The following is a 16,233-nucleotide window of genomic DNA, read 5'->3' on the forward strand; positions in this document are numbered from 1 at the left end:
ACTTTGTAATTATACTATAATTCCTTATTGCATGGCCGTGTGCAAATCAAGTTAGAAATCATTTTTACAAACATAATTTGCATAAAACGGGTGTAAACTATATTATTATACTGCTTAGCTTCTGTGCATACAAATGTGTAATTTAATAATTGATAGGATAAAATTCAAACTTCCAAGTTGGATAGTTTATCAGCAATACAGCCTAGAAAAGGTTTGAGAAGATACAATTGATCAATTGGGGTGATGCCAAACGTCTGCTAAGACTTTCGCGGTTAGATTGTCCTGTGACGGCAACCGTAGCTTCTCTAATGGGAGAGAGAGGGGGGTAGCGGAGCTGTAGGTTGCAATTTCCTACATCGCCAATAGTGGCCTCTGAAACTTATACACAGAACCTTTAATGCACAGTATTCAATGTGCAGAGCTGATAGACTCCAGTAACAGAGGGGATACAACTGTTACTTAGATTATAGTGCAGAAATAATGAAAATCAAATAATGATAAAATTCTGAGAATCGGTTGCGATTCCATCACATTTTGTACTTTTAAACACCCCATATAGTTTAGATCACTTAACAATTAAATAAAATCCTGCTTTATTTGGAACAGATATCATTTGCTGTAAAAATGTGTAGCAAAATAAATAAATGAAATATGAAATGTTCTGTGTACAAGTACAAAACAAAAGGGACAAAGTCACACGCATGAATATTTGTAAATAATATGAGTTTATTTAAGACTGTGGATGAAAGTGGCTCTTCCAGTACAGACAGCTTCAGTGAAATAAGATCAAATCTGGACTTGTTGTGTCCAGTCTGCACACAAAGTGTTAAGAGCGATTGAAAAAAAGCCAGACTGACACAGATTTGAGATTTTAGACGTATGGCGTGTTCCTCTTTGAAGAAGAAAAAACAACACAAAGGATTATAAGAGCAAACACAAAGCTGTTGCAGAACTCAAAAGTGTCATTTATTTTTTTCAAACATTGCATTAAACTGCACTGAAATCACCGAACCAAAAATATAGAAACAAACAGACTGATGATGTGACACACAGACAGTTTCTGAACATCAGTGGAATTAGACCAACACTCATTATTCAATGCAAAAATATCATCTTTTATCTCTATTTATATCCTTCCTTCTGTGCAGAAGTAATTCTTATTCAAGCCATAATCATTTTTAGGTGTTTAAATCGAACACATAAAGCAATTTTCAGCTGGCTCTTCCATCGAACACAAGAACTTCACGTGTGTAATCTTCTCAGGTTTAGACGACAGAGCAGCATTTGGCCTCCCAACAAGTGAAGATAAAGGTACAAAATAAAACATCTGAGCATGAACATCATAAACAACAGAACACACTTAGCCCCAGCAAACCTGCCGAGCAGTCAAAAAAACTCCAGAATAGACTGAAAAGAAAGTGCCGCAGTTCATTAAACGTACTGTCGTCTGACGCTCATCTTCACGCTCGTTCTAAAAGAATGAAATGCAGAGCTGAAGAGGATGCAGCGCCTGTTTGCAAGCCCTGCGTTAGAGAGAAGACTGAGCACATTGTAAGCGAGCTTTAACTTGACCGGCTTCTGCATGGGCTGTAAGAGCTCTGACTTCACCGAGGTGCGCACCTCACCGTGGGAAAGAGCGGACGGGAGGTCTTATTTGTGAAGGACTGAGAGAAGCTTCTCCGAACATCCGCACTCCGTGCGTTCATTCCCTCACCGTCATGTGCAAGAACTGAAATGAAAAAGAAGAAATCTAAGGTGCTATCCCCCTCTTCTCAAGGCGGTACGGTTGCAGCTGGAGGTCTGTGATGGAAGACTGAGTTCTAGCTGGAGCGACACTGAACCTGACCGTCAGTGCTGTCGTCCTCGTCTGACGCGTCCGTGCCTCTGCTGCTCAGACCCGTGATGCGGTAACCCATGTTCAACAGCATCACCTCTAGCGGATCAGCGTTCATGCGTCTCTGGTTGGCCTGTGCCGCCCCCTCCATGTCCTCCACCACACGACAGTTCTCGCTCTCCGTCTGACGGAGAAAAAAAACTGGTTAGTCATTTACTGTTTATCTTAATAGAGAGATTAATAATTCAATGAGCAAATAGGCTATGCCGGATAACACTGGTGATTTTATTATAACCAGAGATAAAATAGTGTTCACCGTGTAAGCCTGGAAATATGAGTTTTGAATAGTTCATGGGTTTAAAGTGCTGAAAATCAATTGATGCTAGTGTATAATGAATGATCAAATAAAGCAACATGTTGACCCGGGGCGTCATAAAGTCCAGAAGCACACGTTACATTTATTCATTTAGCACGTGATTTTTTTATCCAAAGTGATTTTTTGAACAAATAAGTCTTTATGTTTACAAAACTCAAACAAAATAAATATGTAGCCATAACTTTTTTAATACATTACTTTATAAACAGAAATATTTCTTGAATGGAATCGCAAAGCATTGAATCGTGAAAGAAAGTGATTGAGAGACTGATACTGTACCTCTGGTCTGGGGTTCCACAGTCGCACCACGGGGTCGATTCCGCTGCTGGCCAGAAAACAGTAACTGGGGTGCGGCTGCAGGCAGTTCACGATGGACTCGTCTCCCTGTAAGATCCGTACCAGGTTCGTTGTTTCTTTCTCCCAGATGAAAAACGAGCCATCGTCAGAGCCGCTCACGATATACTGACCTTTACTGTACACAGAGACATTTCTCCATCAATCATCACATGACACACACTACACATGAATATAGACATCACATGGTCACATACAGCAACAAATGAAGAGTTTGGTCCCAAAATGAGAAATCATGTTTTTATGATGTTTTTATTGTGTTAGTTAGCTGCTTAAATCAAAACAAACCAACTGCGGTTTGATTGATATTCGTTGTATGCAAAGTAAAAAAACATTAAATGTTCCTTTAGTAGAAATAAACCCAAAAGTAAATACACAGATATAACAACTTCACACCGACCTTCCAAAGAAGTTTGCTTCTTTAATATCAGTGGTGGTGTTGCAGTGGCCGCAGTAGCGGTGTTTGTAGTCAAAGCTTCGCTCTCTCAGAATGATCTCGTCCTCAGGAATCGACTCTTTCCGACTGAAGTTGTGGAAGCGGACGGAGCCGTCTCTCTTTCTGTCCTCGGCTGTATCAAATGCAGGGAGATATGCACAATGACGCTTCAAAAACCAAAAGACCGGAAACATTTCTGAGACGTTTGTAAAGCAGTGCTTTTGCATCATGTTGTGTAATGCTGGACATGTGTTCTCCTTTTCTCTGCGGCACATGTGTGGTCACTGATCTCACAACCTACCGGACTCCGTCTTGGAGAAGAGAGCAGCTTTGATGTCCTTGTCCAGGGCGTCGCACGCGCTGCTGTGTGCTTGTTCTGGAAACTTCCCCTTGAAGTCGTCTAGACACTCCAGAGCCTCGGCCACGTATCTGAGCTCAAACAGGCATCGGGCTAAGCGGAAGTGAGCTTTCAGATGTCCGGGGTTCAGTGTAAGAGCCTTCAGACAGTCTCGCAGGGCATCATAATGATCTCCGTCCCTGCCGCACACACAACCACAGACAGGACGTGACATGTGCGAATAATTAACTACCCAAACACGGTCAGCGTGAGCGACACGTGAAGCCGTTAACGTACCACTTGCGTTTCATGTATGCCGCGGCGCGGTTTCCGTACAGCATGGCATTGTGACTGGCTTTGTGGATGGCCAGGCTGTACAGCTGAATGGCTTGAGTCCACTGCTGGCGGGCGAACGCATCATTCGCCTGCTGCTTGATGCTCTCCAGGTGAGGCGGCAGATCAGTGCAGTTACTGACACACACACACACAACTGTCAACACCAACACAACCACGACACAAACACTCATGAGTGATGAACCTTACCTGGACACTTGAGCCAATCGCAGGCGGCTGGCAGGAAGGTGAATTCCATTGGACATGCCGTTTGTGGTTTTCCCGTTCTGTACATCTGTAGTAAACAGCAGTCACATCACATGATCAAGCTCACATTCTTTTCTTGTTTTGCGTCTCGCCAGATATTTCAACACAATTTTTAAATCATCGTCAATCCACACGTGTCTGTTTACCTGATGAAGGATGACACTTTTTGGGCAGGAGAAACGTGTACGGCCTCTGTTTAAACGTCAGGTCGAATAAATACACCTGTAAACAAACACACAGTTGATGGACGATCCCCTCGTCGCTGTGTTTGTCACAATCAATGACACTGGTCAGGGGTCAGTCACCTGTTCTCCACCCATGTTGACCAGGAGCTCAGTGCCGTCAGGGCTGAACGTCACGTAAGTGGCCACCAGAACTCGTAATCTGTTGTTATAGTCTGGAAGCTTGACGGGCAGGTGACCTGAAACAGAGAGCGGCAGCAGCTGGGGAATACACACACATTCTTTCATCTCACACCAGTGTGCAGCGGCTATTAGAGCACTAACCCGCCACGTAGTACTGCCCAGCGTCGTCTGGTATGGACTTCCGCTTGTCACAGAACGTGTGAATGCCCGCCGAGGTACTCTGACTCGAAGACTTCCTGAAGAAAGGCAGAAAACACATAACGCAAGAGTGCTGGGTAATACTCATTCACAGGGACATGTTTGACAGAGGAATAAGCCCTCGGTTCCTTTCTCACCTGTGATTGTGGATCATTCTGATGTCATAGAGCCGGACGAACGGCCCGTTTGCACCCACAGCGAGATAGTTGTTGTCACGAGGGTTGATGGCCAGACATTTGGCTTCCACCAGCTGCCCGCAAAACTCTGTCAAATCGATCAGAACCTCGGAGCGTTTGCTGTTCTCTCGCAGGTCATACTGCCTGAGGAGCACACCAGACAACTGATACGTGAGCAAAATGAGTCTGATCAGAGTTCACGTGTTTGAATTTATTTCACTCATCCACTGGCTTAAAGATCACAGGACATAAAAGGAGGAAAACAGAAGTGACAGGTGACGAAACCAAAGCCATCTTTTCAAAAGTGACATCATCCAAAAAGGAACGTTTCATAGGCAGGACATCTGATGACCGACATCACGACTGTAAATGTGTGTTAGGAACTAAACATGTTCAACACTTAACAGCTTGTGCGTGTGATATTTCTCAGCCCTTGTGTCCTCTCCATGGTCAACACAGAAGACAACAGAGCACTCAGCTTGGGCACTAGTTTGGGACCAGCTGTGGTGTTGTCCGGGTACATTCTGCCCCCTGGTGGTCAACACAACATCTGGAGCGGGGCACCCACGGGTCAAATGAACCTCGGGGAAAACAAACGACTGACTCACCGAATGATCCCGTCCTCTGCCGCGCTCCAGAAGACGTTGGGCCACATGGGAGCCGTAGCGATGCGTTTGACGCGGTTGGTGTGCTCAGAGAACATGTGGATGGTCTCCTTCGCCTCCAGGTCGTGGACGTGCACCTTAGTGTCCGCAGCCCCCGTGATCAAGATCCGGTCGCCCGAGTGAGGGAGAAACTTGACGGAGAAGATGTTTGCCGCGTGTCCCGTGTGCATAGTGACAAGCTTTTTGTGTCGGAAGGGATCCCAGATGATGGCGTGCTGATCATCTGAACCAGACGCCAGCAAACTGAGGAGGAGAAGAGAAAATGTGAGCTCTCGTTGAGAGAGACACGTTATCAAACTCACTGAGAGCGAAAGGCACTTACTCTCCCTTCTCATTCCACTCCAGACAGTTGACACACCCCGTGTGACCCTGCACACACATTATACATTTCTCAACATCAACACGAAAACAAATGCAAACAACAATCAAACTATTGAGCCAAATAATGTCCAGAGCGGGATCGTCAACCTGTAGCTCCGCCTCCAGGCCCAGACGCTTTATCAGGGGATCCGTCACATGATGATGTCTCTGAAAATCCAGCGATCTGTGCTCCTGAACACACACACACATCAGAGTGAAGATATTGTCATGATTAACTCACAACACAGATGAAAACAGACGTCTGTCTGTGTGTTGAAATACAGTCTTGAAAAAGAAAAACATAACGGCAGAATTCTCACTATCTTTGACTCATTTTGTAATCTGTGGATTCAGTACATCTACACAATATTCTAAAGTCTAATATAAAAATAATTAAACATGTTTCCTCACCCTGATCTTCCTCTGCATAAGATCGCTGGCGACGTTGCGTGCAGACATGACGTCACAACACGTCACACACGTCACAGAGCGCCGAGATTCAGGTTCCGAAGGTCATCTGTGCACTTCAGAGACGCCCCCTTAGAGAAGCTGAGCTGAAACACAACATTATCATTCAATCTTAGCACAAGAAATATATATGTTCGTGTATGTCCATTTAATGTGATTTTATTTATTGGAAAATAATTAAATGATTCAATCAACCTGAAAGTTGTTATTAATCGACATGCAGTAAATATCTGACCAAAGACAAAGAATTCACTGTTATTTCTCTTGAGGTCCTCATCATGTCATAAATAATACTGTTTACTTTATACATACTGCTCACCTTTACATTTTAATAAATCAAAGCATTTAAAGCGTTTATTAATCAAACTAAATGAAAGTATTCACTCATATGTGTAATGTTGCTGACTGTCACTACTGCGTTCGATCAAAACAACATCAGACTGCAGCACGCGACACCTCACAAACCAAAACCCTTCACATAACCCTTCACCTCTGACCTCGGGTCAGATAAATCTCCCGCGATTCACAGATGTTATTAGGAAGAAGTGACCTTAATTCGTGTGATTTATTCGTAGACGAAGCCGTTAGCTCAGTTAGCTCGTGTGTAATATCATCGCCTCACCTGTGTCGTCTGGCCTTATAACTGGACCCCGATATCAGCGCTGAAAAGATCAAGATCCCGTTAATAAGTTTATTTCTTCACATCAGATCGGATCTTCGGTAAATAAAGACTCGTTGTGATCAAGTGTTGGAGAAATGTTGAAGCCACAGCACGAACAAGCTTCCCTCAGTGAGCATTGACAGGTTGGGTTGCCAGATCCAGAAATAACCACCAGTGTTTGTGTCGAACAACCTGAACACAATTACTCAAGAACTTGGTGAATAAAAGATTTGATGTGTCGTGTATTTACTATATCAACTTGTAACAGTTCCAAAGATGTTACGACTGATTATCAAATGTGAGGATGTCTCATCTTCATATTTATACAATAACATAAATTATAAAGAAATAATGTTGACTACCACAATACATAGCCTATTCAAAATTCAAATGGTTTAACTTACATTTATACGAGTATTTAAAGTACACTGATATAACGTGATTTTTGTCTCGCAATAATTTTAGCCAAAACATTTTTTTTGCATTAAAAACACTTTATAACATTACATTAACATTGATCGATTTTATTTATAATTAATTAAAATTATTAATTAAAATAATTACATATTTGAGTATAAAAGTGTAGTAGATATGTGTTTTAATGGTTTAAAAAATCTCTGTCTTGTTTTATAAATATGTGAGAGAGGGATAATAACATTTTGGCAACTCTCATAGTGTCAATGCATTTCCTGTTTTGCCCTCCCTCGCCGTAAAATTACAAAACAAAAGTCCAAACCTGAGCCTCGCATGAAGCCTGATTCATAACTAAAGAGATTTGACACAAATAATAAAACCACTGCGTTTGCATTGCAATAACGTTTAATTCCATGACATACCAGACTGTAAATGTGTTAATCTGTCCTTCAACCGGTCATGATGATACAGTATGTAACAGATGGAGATCAGACACACAAGGATTTCTTCTTGTAAACGTTACATAAAGAGTTTGGTTCCAAAACGAGATAAAAAAATCGAAAATCATGTTGATATGTCATGTTTTTATTGTGTTAGTTAGCTGTATGTTTTGAGTTATTATGGCTTAAATACTAAAAAAACTGCAGTTTGATTGATACTCATTGGAATGCTCAATAGTAAAAGATGTTTTTAGATTTTTTTTAAATCAGGTTTATCTCGTTTTGGAAAAAACCCTTTTAACATATGACATCATGTGATCAGCGCTTCTTGATCTGGGACACCTCATGTAAGAAGGAAATGAACAGCTTGGTTCCCTCTATGTAGTTATATCTGCAAAATAAAAATAACAACAGAATCAAACCGGATTTTCTTTTTCCCAAGAGATTTGGTCTCTGTTTATAGCTGTGGATGGTTTGAAGAGAAAAACAGTGGAAAGAAGAAGAGCGCACAGACTGAAGACAGACAGACAGATACCTGCTTATCTTCTCATTCTGGGAGTGCAGTCCATCATCAAAACCACCGATGGGAAGCATTATGATGCTCTTGCCCGTCACATCCTCAAAGGTTTTAGCAATGGGAATAGTTCCTCCCTCACGAATCATGTCCGGCTCCACGTCAAAAACTACAGGACAGAAATCCATCTTCACTCTCATAAAAGTGACGTTTCAATGTGATTTGTCTGTGTAAACGTGTTTTTATTTCCAGACGCGGTGGATGTCATGCGTGTTTACTGCACTGAGTGTGAGATCACCTCTTCTGACTGCCGCTCTTCCGGCTTCGTACAGCGGGTTATTGACATCAGCTAACCAAGGCTTGGCTCCAATCACCATGGTCACGTTGAGTTTATTTGGGCTCTTTCTCTTGGAGAACGCAGCGTTCAGATAATCTGTCACCTGAAGTAAAACACAACCCGGTCAACTCATTCTACTACAGCAGATGAAGATGTTCAAATCAGTCCTCACCTGTCTTTCAACCACGCCTGGATCCATGTTGGGCACCTGGCGAATAGAGAACTTGGCCGTGACTTTGGCCGGTATAACGGTTTTGGTCCCGGGTGCAGAGAAAGCCCCCTCGATGCCGTGGATGGACACCGTCGGGTGACGCCAGCGATGGGCGAGCAAGTCAACCTTAAACATGAAAGTTCAGACAAGAATACAAAATGTGTCTCTCGTGATGACTGAACGATGCTTCACCTTGTTGTTGTACATGAGCTCGCTGATGCCGATGTCTTCTTTGTAGCGCTCCACGTCAAACTCTATGTCTTGATAAATCTTCCACTCCTCGTCTGAGAGAGCAGCGACTGCTTCACGGATGCCCGGGATCAGGATCTCTCCGCTGGGACTGATGAGTTTGTCTGTGATGAAGAGAAACGGCTCCAGTAAAACACGCTGCTGACTGAATATCAAAGTCTAAACATCATACTGGTTTAATGAGCACCCATAATGCCGATCAGATCCGTCATGGGTTCTACAACAGTGCCTCCATAAACACCCGAGTGTAAATCCTTCTTCGGTCCTGACACCTGACACACAAAACACAACAGTACTGACTCACACGTGGTGTCCGTCAAACACATTTCCAGCAGCGTCACGTGACTTCAGTACCTCAGCGAAGAAATAACAGTTTCCTCGAGTCCCGTATGTCACCGCAGGTCTTCTGCTCAACCAGCCACAGTCAGATATGATGATGTAATCCACGTCTGAGAAGAATGTGTCCCTCTGAGCCACGATCATAGCATCTAAACCATCAGATCCCGTCTCCTCCATGCCCTCGATGAGAAACTTAACATTCACAGGCAGCTCCTGCCCTTACAAGAAAAATGATTTAAGTCAAGTCAAGTGTGCTCTTAGTATGCCTCTTTTCAACTATAAAATAAGAACTTATACTTTTCGTCTGCCTTTATGTACTGTTGAGAAATATTCTTAAAATGAAACTTAAAGTGACAGTTCCCAAAAGAAATGTAACAAATTCTGTCATCGTTCACTCTCCCTCTTGTCACACCTGTATGATGTTCTTTCTTCAGCAGAACACAAAAGAAGATATTTAGAAAAATGTCGTCAACTGGCACCCATTGACTTGCATTGGTTTTGTGTCCATCCAATAGAAGTGAATGGGATCCAGTGATGTTCGGTCGCCAACTTTCTTCCAAATATCTTCTGTTGTGCTCTGCCGAAGAAAGAAACTCATACCTTTCTGAAATGACAAGAGGGAGAGTGAATGGGTGAAGCGTCACTTTAAGTATACTTGAGTCTATAAAGATATATTGCTGTATTCAAAGGGCACTTGATTTGTATTTGTGTTAACTTGAATCGTCGATTAAATACTTTTTTACATTTAAAATAGGAAACAACAAGTATGATGTTGAGTCCTCTTGAAGAAGACAAGTATTCTTGCAGTAGCCTAGAAAACCAGTAACCAGTAGTTTGCCGAGAGTTTACTTTCATGTGCTACAACTAGTATGAGAATACAGTTCACCAGCATACCAAACCATAAAGCGTAGGTGTGATGTACTCAAACTTCACTAATGTTACACTTGAAATACACTCTTTTAAAAGTAAAAGTGCGCCAAGTCGAGATAGTAAACTAACAAGTATACTATTAGTACATTGATATTAGTATATTTACTACAGAGAGTATTTTTGAGTATCCTTAATGAAAGGAGCCTGAAGTACACTTGACTTGTTTTAAACTGTGAACTTCAATCGCTTGTATAACAATATAACAATAATATTTCATGTTTTCACGTCCTCGTCTCTTTTTTTCCAAGAAATATTTTCCAAGATTTAATTTTGCAATGACCGATGAGAACAGACAGGAAAGCATAGGATAGAGACAGGACGCTCGAGACGGGAATCAGACTCTCTTACAATGTTAAGGGCTCTGTAGACCTCCACCGTGTGAATCCAGGCTAACACCGGCGCTTTGTTATCAGACGCACCTCTTCCATACAGATTACCTGTGTGAAATAAATCACATTGTGAAAGTGTGAAATGCTTTTCATGAAGACAAGTCTGTGAATTACCGTTAATATCTGTCAGTTGATAGGGATCAGTTGCCCATCCGTCCTCTTTCTTTGCTGGCTGGACGTCCACATGACCATAAATACAGACGGTATGTTTGTCAGGATCACTGCCGAACTGAGCCGTCACCACCTTGGGTAGATCTATGGTGCTTCCGTTGGCCAGCTGTGCGGGACACAAGAGAACGTCTTCTTTCAACATTTACATGTGACTACAGTAAACAAATACACATAACAACATTGTGTTAAGAACATCTGACCGCCTGCACGCCCACGTCCACCATCGCCACACTTCCACCGATGACACGGAGCTTCTCTGCTGTCAGATCCATCATTCTGTGTAAATCTGAACGCTTCCCTATGTCACTCGAGTCACTTTCAACTGCGACCCACGTTCTCAACGTCTGAAGAGGGAAAGAAAAACAGATTCATTTTGTTTCCACACTTGTATCAGGTTTTATGGTCAAACACAGCTGCTTAGTGTTAGAAGGACTAGACACAGTAATGCTTTGGCTTACCTAAATGTTTACATTTTTGAAGGAACATGTTTCAATCGAGTACATGAAAATAATATTTGATTGATTCAAGTTATTTGGACATGGTTCTTTAAGTTTACTCAGTTCACTTGAGTTCCTCATACATCAAGTATTTAAGTAGAGATCACATATTTCTGTTGTGTGGAACCACTGTCCATGATTTCATTCAGCTAGTTTAAATAATCATTTTTGATCTGAAAGTGTTTGAAATGATAAGAAATCTTTATTTTGAAGTGTTTTTGATATATGTGTAAAATGTTGTTCATTCTAATGAAAAGTGTGACTCATAACAATATGTTTTTCATATATATAAAAAAATAACTTGAAAAATGAAGATGAGAGGCCAGAATCGTGTTTAAAATCATCTGAGGACGAGACCCCATTAAACACCACATTTCATTCCATGCACACAATTCTGCATCTGTTTTGTTCTTTCAAATTCATGAAGGGAAAAGTCTTAAGTTCATTTATCACGTGACCCCCCAGCCCCCCCAAAACAGCATTGATTTGCTCAACACAACACTATACACAGATAATATGAATCAATAATACCTGATAAACATTTCATGACATGAGCAGGTCAATCTGAACTACCACGCAATTCATGGAATAATAAATCCGACACTTGATTTAAATCCAGACGTTACCTTCACAAACTCTTCTTCATGGCTGTTGACATATTGAGTCAAATTATCAAATCTGAAACCACCGACTCCCGTCCACATCAGGAACACAAACACAAAACTAAAGCCGATCATCTGTGGAGAACAACACCATCTCCAGATTTAAACAAGTTTGAGATAAACATCACATACGTTTCAAGAGAAAAACTTGCCATTTCAAGACTGCGTCCGCTCCTGAGAGACTGGGTCTGTGTTTGTACGAGGCGATGTTAAATAGTTTCCATGACAGGGAACTCCTGTTGAGATAAGGTCACTGAAATCTCCTCCACGGGAAAAAAACTGCTTACAGCTGTCAGACTGAATTCTTGTAAATCTTTAAATCAAAGAGGAGAGAAACCTTCACGCTGAGATCAGCTGAGGAACAAAGATCAAACATCTACAAAACCCAAAGACCTGATTTTGCCAAGTGGTCTCAACATTTTTTGTTGACCTAAGGACAACATTTTCATAAATAAAACCCTTACCATAACTTGCCCCTCAAATCAGAAGAATATGAGAAGTGAAAAACAATGGTCTAGAAGCACCTAATCCTGGTTAAAGTAAACTGTAAATTTATTTCTGAAATCTGTTGTCCTGAGGATATTATTCCTGTGAACTGAGTTTAAAAACACAACAACATGACTCGAAGATTTGATCGTTTCCAACAAAACATTAAAACATAAAAGAAAGAGAGATTCGCCTTCTAAACAAACATTTTTAACTGCATCTGAGTTAAACCTAAACAAATAGAAATGGTAAAAACTGATTATTGATATTTGATCTTTTTAATGGTACGTTTATGAGACTAAACTTCCTGTACTGGAAGAACTCCCTCTGAATCTTTTGAAGTGTATTATTTTTGCCAACAAGTTTACCACACTAAGTTTCTAATTAGGTAATATTTTTATCTTTTAAGTGTAATAGTTTTATTTACTATATAATCTTGAACCTGTAAGTTTATAAGACTGTAAAAAAAAGTTAAACAAGTATTTAATAGAGTGAATATCTGCTGATCTCACAATTAACAAATGTAAAATCAAAGTCCTAAAGATTAATGTTGTCATGATTTACTACAGTATATACAGCACAATGATAAAGAACAGAAGTGTTTTAGTGTCAACCAGGGGGTCTCATTACCGGATTAACAAAACATGTTTCTTTCATTTTGTCGACAGTGCACAATTATTTCATGTCGAGAGTGGATTTCCTCTTCTTTAACCTTCTGCAGATTTTCTCAGCATGTGTCAAACAATATAACTTCAGTGTTTGTTAGACAAACCTTCAGTGTTTCTGTGTGTGAAGTTTCACTGGCCCCAGAAAGGACTGAAAACTCCAGCAGGTGGAGCCCTGACAAATGTTTTCTTACACTCAACAAGAAAATCATTTAAAATGTTTGTCCAATGAACCCTATGGTGAATAAATATTAGATTAAACAAGACATGTCATTTAAATGTAAATAAAATGCATAGTTTGCAGCGTGCAATGTGTACTAAAGAAACTAAAAAAAAAACTAACCCCACTAACCCTTTCTCTCAACAGGTAGTGGTCTAGCTTTAGTTGAAACCAGTTACTTTGTATTGACACCTAATGTATTATGGCTCCTGTATGACATATCGCTTGTTGCTCCCTCACTCTTTGTAAGTCGCTTTGGATAAAATAATAATATGTCTTTTAATAACACATATGACATTATATTTACAAATGATTTAACCAATTGGCCTGCTTGTGATGTTTGAAAGTAAACGGCTTTTCCTTGCGTAAGGTCTGCCATCAGTAAAAATTAGATCATAAAATATTTCAAATTCACATTTCATGTCCAGTTTTTTTCTCACGTGTCAAGTAGCTGTGTAATGTTAGTTTATATCAACACATTTAATCATGTTTGTTCATGGTGAAAAGTTACAGCGTTTGATTTTAAATATGAATGAATAAATGCTGAAATGAATATGAACTGAGATTAATGCTGTGCTGTATTGTTCATTGTTAACGTGTGCTGATTAAAGCATTGACTAGCCTAATTGTAAACAAATAGAACCTTTTTGTAAAGTTGAGTATTGTAAAGAACATTACAATCTTCTGTCATTTTGTCTTTTGGTTGAGATAAAACCAGAATCAGGTCACTCTGGTGAAGTGACCTCAGATGCTCGGGTACAAGGGTGTGTGGTTGACATTTTATGTTTTACAAGATCTATAGTAAGTTGAAATCAGTTTGATTGTCCTGAAAGACCTATAGGTTAGGGTTAGCCTTATATGAGGCTGTTTTATAGCGCGTGCACCAGGCTGGAGATGTTCTGTAGGTTGAGCTCTTATTCCAGATGTTCACACAAACTACAACACGGATAGTCTGCACAACACAGATGTCATCGAGTATTTGCGATTATACTTAATTAAACAACAATATTTGAAGAAATAAAACTCAGCGGGGGGGGGGGGGGCACGGTGGCTTAGTGGTTAGCATGTTCGCCTCACACCTCCAGGGTTGGGGGTTCGACTCCCGCCTCCGACCTGTGTGTGTGGAGTTTGCATGTTCTCCCCGTGCCTCGGGGGTTTCCTCCGGGTACTCCGGTTTCCTCCCCTGGTCCAAAGACATGCATGGTAGGTTGATTGGCATCTCTGGAAAAATTGTCCGTAGGGTGTGAGTGCGTGAGTGCGTGAGTGAGTGAGTGAGTGAGTGATGAGTGTGTGTGCCCTGCGATGGGTTGGCACTCCATCCAGGGTGTATCCTGCCTTGATGCCCGATGACTCCTGAGATAGGCGCAGGCTCCCCGTGACCCGAGGTAGTTCGGATAAGTGGTAGAAAATGGATGGATGGATGGAAAACTCAGCGGGTCATAGTGGGCGGGGCTGCGAACGCCGCTGCTGATGTCGATCATTCCAGCTCAAGCACGTCACGCACGCAAGAGTTATCAAACGTAGAGAAAACAAATAGGAAAATAAAAATCCCTGCACTTCAGTTTAATAAAACACTTCGTTCAATTAACGTGTGCATTCAACACGAACGACTTTTTTTCGAGTAAGTTTTGCGTAAGAGTTTCGCTTGTAAATCTGGCAGCAGCGGCACGTTTAACGCACGGGCGAGCTTTCCTCGCGCATGAATTGATATGTTATTATTATCGGCGCTGACGAGAATTATAATGACAATACATAACAGCGAATGCTTAACGAGAACGCGCATTACTGATGACGGAGTCTGCACTGATCCGCTAGGTCGTTTGAAGCACAGATCTGTAAAAACAATTACGCTCGTATAGCCACACACCGTTACATATTCCCAGCATGATTTACATAAGCGTTAAATTACACCTCAAGGTATTGTAATGTTATTTATAACTCAAAAAAGGCTTGCTTGGGTATGCATGGCATGCGCAGTTTAAATGCCCAGATAGCACAGGTACATCTTCTTAGATAGAGCTGTTGGACATCCTTTCTAAATCGCACATCTCACAGACGTCTTCTATAGGTATGACATCTGACAGAAGACGTCTCAGAGATGAGCCAACAGCATCTGCCAGATGTAATTTGCAGATGAAAATGTTGACATCAAATAGACGTCTGCCAGATGAACATGTGCTGTCACGGCTGCAAGCGCTTTTCTAAAGAGCTTTCTGGTTCTGCTCAAAAGAAATTGAAACAGATTTTTGGTGTTTTCAAAAGGAAGTCAGCCAGGACCCAAGAAGATTTGGGCAAAATGTGGCGAAGCACCCCTTTTGAAAAAAACAGCACATGCTAGGTTAGTTATGTTTTGATGTTGGTTTGACCAGCTTAAACTAGCTATGAGCCAGCACATGACCATCTTAAACCAGCATCACGACATACCAAACCAGCATATGCTAGTTTCTTTCATCTTCTCGAGCTGTTTTCATGCCTCTCTGCGCGAGCTAGGTGCTCTACGGGCTGCTCCACAGATACTGAGCTTCACAATCCAGCACTCATTCATTCACTGAGAAAGAGTTCAATGAAGACATATCACACACACGTATGTGAACGTGTAGCTTCATCAGAGAGTGTGTGTATGTTATTCAGTAGGTGTATGTGGGGACTTTCGGCTTCTCTCCTGAAGCTCCGGTGGTGTTATCATGACTCACTGTGAAACTCAATCTTTGCTCCATTGTGGCTGATAGGGAAAATACAACCTCAACCTCAACCTATAAATGCATCTGTTTGTCTCACGGCAGAAATCAATGCTGCTTTACTCCGATGTTAAACACTCAAATTTACTAGGAAATCACATCTGACCGCAGCCTAAACCAGAGGATCCTCATCATGGTATT

At 41.3% G+C, this 16,233-nt stretch overlaps 2 protein-coding genes across 4 annotated transcripts; both read right to left on the reverse strand.

Annotated features, from left to right (window-relative positions):
* Window positions 1–942: 942 nt before the first annotated feature.
* On the reverse strand, window positions 943–6,975 carry wdtc1 (WD and tetratricopeptide repeats 1). Of its 3 annotated transcripts, none has more exons than XM_056762858.1 (16): window positions 6,792–6,975; window positions 6,113–6,255; window positions 5,810–5,893; window positions 5,664–5,710; window positions 5,285–5,584; window positions 4,638–4,820; window positions 4,444–4,538; window positions 4,243–4,358; window positions 4,084–4,159; window positions 3,881–3,965; window positions 3,635–3,808; window positions 3,302–3,537; window positions 2,965–3,133; window positions 2,490–2,682; window positions 1,847–2,018; window positions 943–1,729 (listed from the first exon to the last, which is right to left on the reverse strand). In XM_056762858.1, the coding sequence occupies exons 2-16, from the start codon at window positions 6,158–6,160 to the stop codon at window positions 1,605–1,607; spliced, it is 2,103 nt and encodes a 700-aa protein (XP_056618836.1). In that variant the 5' UTR covers window positions 6,161–6,255; window positions 6,792–6,975; the 3' UTR covers window positions 943–1,604. The 3 variants fall into 3 exon arrangements, with proteins under 3 accessions (XP_056618836.1, XP_056618837.1, XP_056618838.1); XM_056762859.1 differs by having other exon boundaries at window positions 1,842–2,018; XM_056762860.1 differs by having other exon boundaries at window positions 1,587–2,018.
* A 662-nt stretch (window positions 6,976–7,637) lies between these two features.
* Window positions 7,638–12,271, reverse strand: cndp1 (carnosine dipeptidase 1). The gene is made up of 12 exons (XM_056762862.1): window positions 12,136–12,271; window positions 11,948–12,058; window positions 11,025–11,168; window positions 10,768–10,930; window positions 10,613–10,701; window positions 9,350–9,547; window positions 9,183–9,267; window positions 8,939–9,099; window positions 8,708–8,872; window positions 8,497–8,638; window positions 8,220–8,367; window positions 7,638–8,075 (listed from the first exon to the last, which is right to left on the reverse strand). Exons 1-12 carry the CDS (start codon window positions 12,136–12,138, stop codon window positions 8,003–8,005), a joined length of 1,482 nt encoding a protein of 493 aa, XP_056618840.1. The 5' UTR covers window positions 12,139–12,271; the 3' UTR covers window positions 7,638–8,002.
* Between the last annotated feature and the right edge of the window lie 3,962 nt (window positions 12,272–16,233).

The sequence above is a fragment of the Triplophysa dalaica genome, chromosome 12, assembly GCF_015846415.1.
Source record: "Triplophysa dalaica isolate WHDGS20190420 chromosome 12, ASM1584641v1, whole genome shotgun sequence".
NCBI lineage: Eukaryota > Metazoa > Chordata > Actinopteri > Cypriniformes > Nemacheilidae > Triplophysa > Triplophysa dalaica.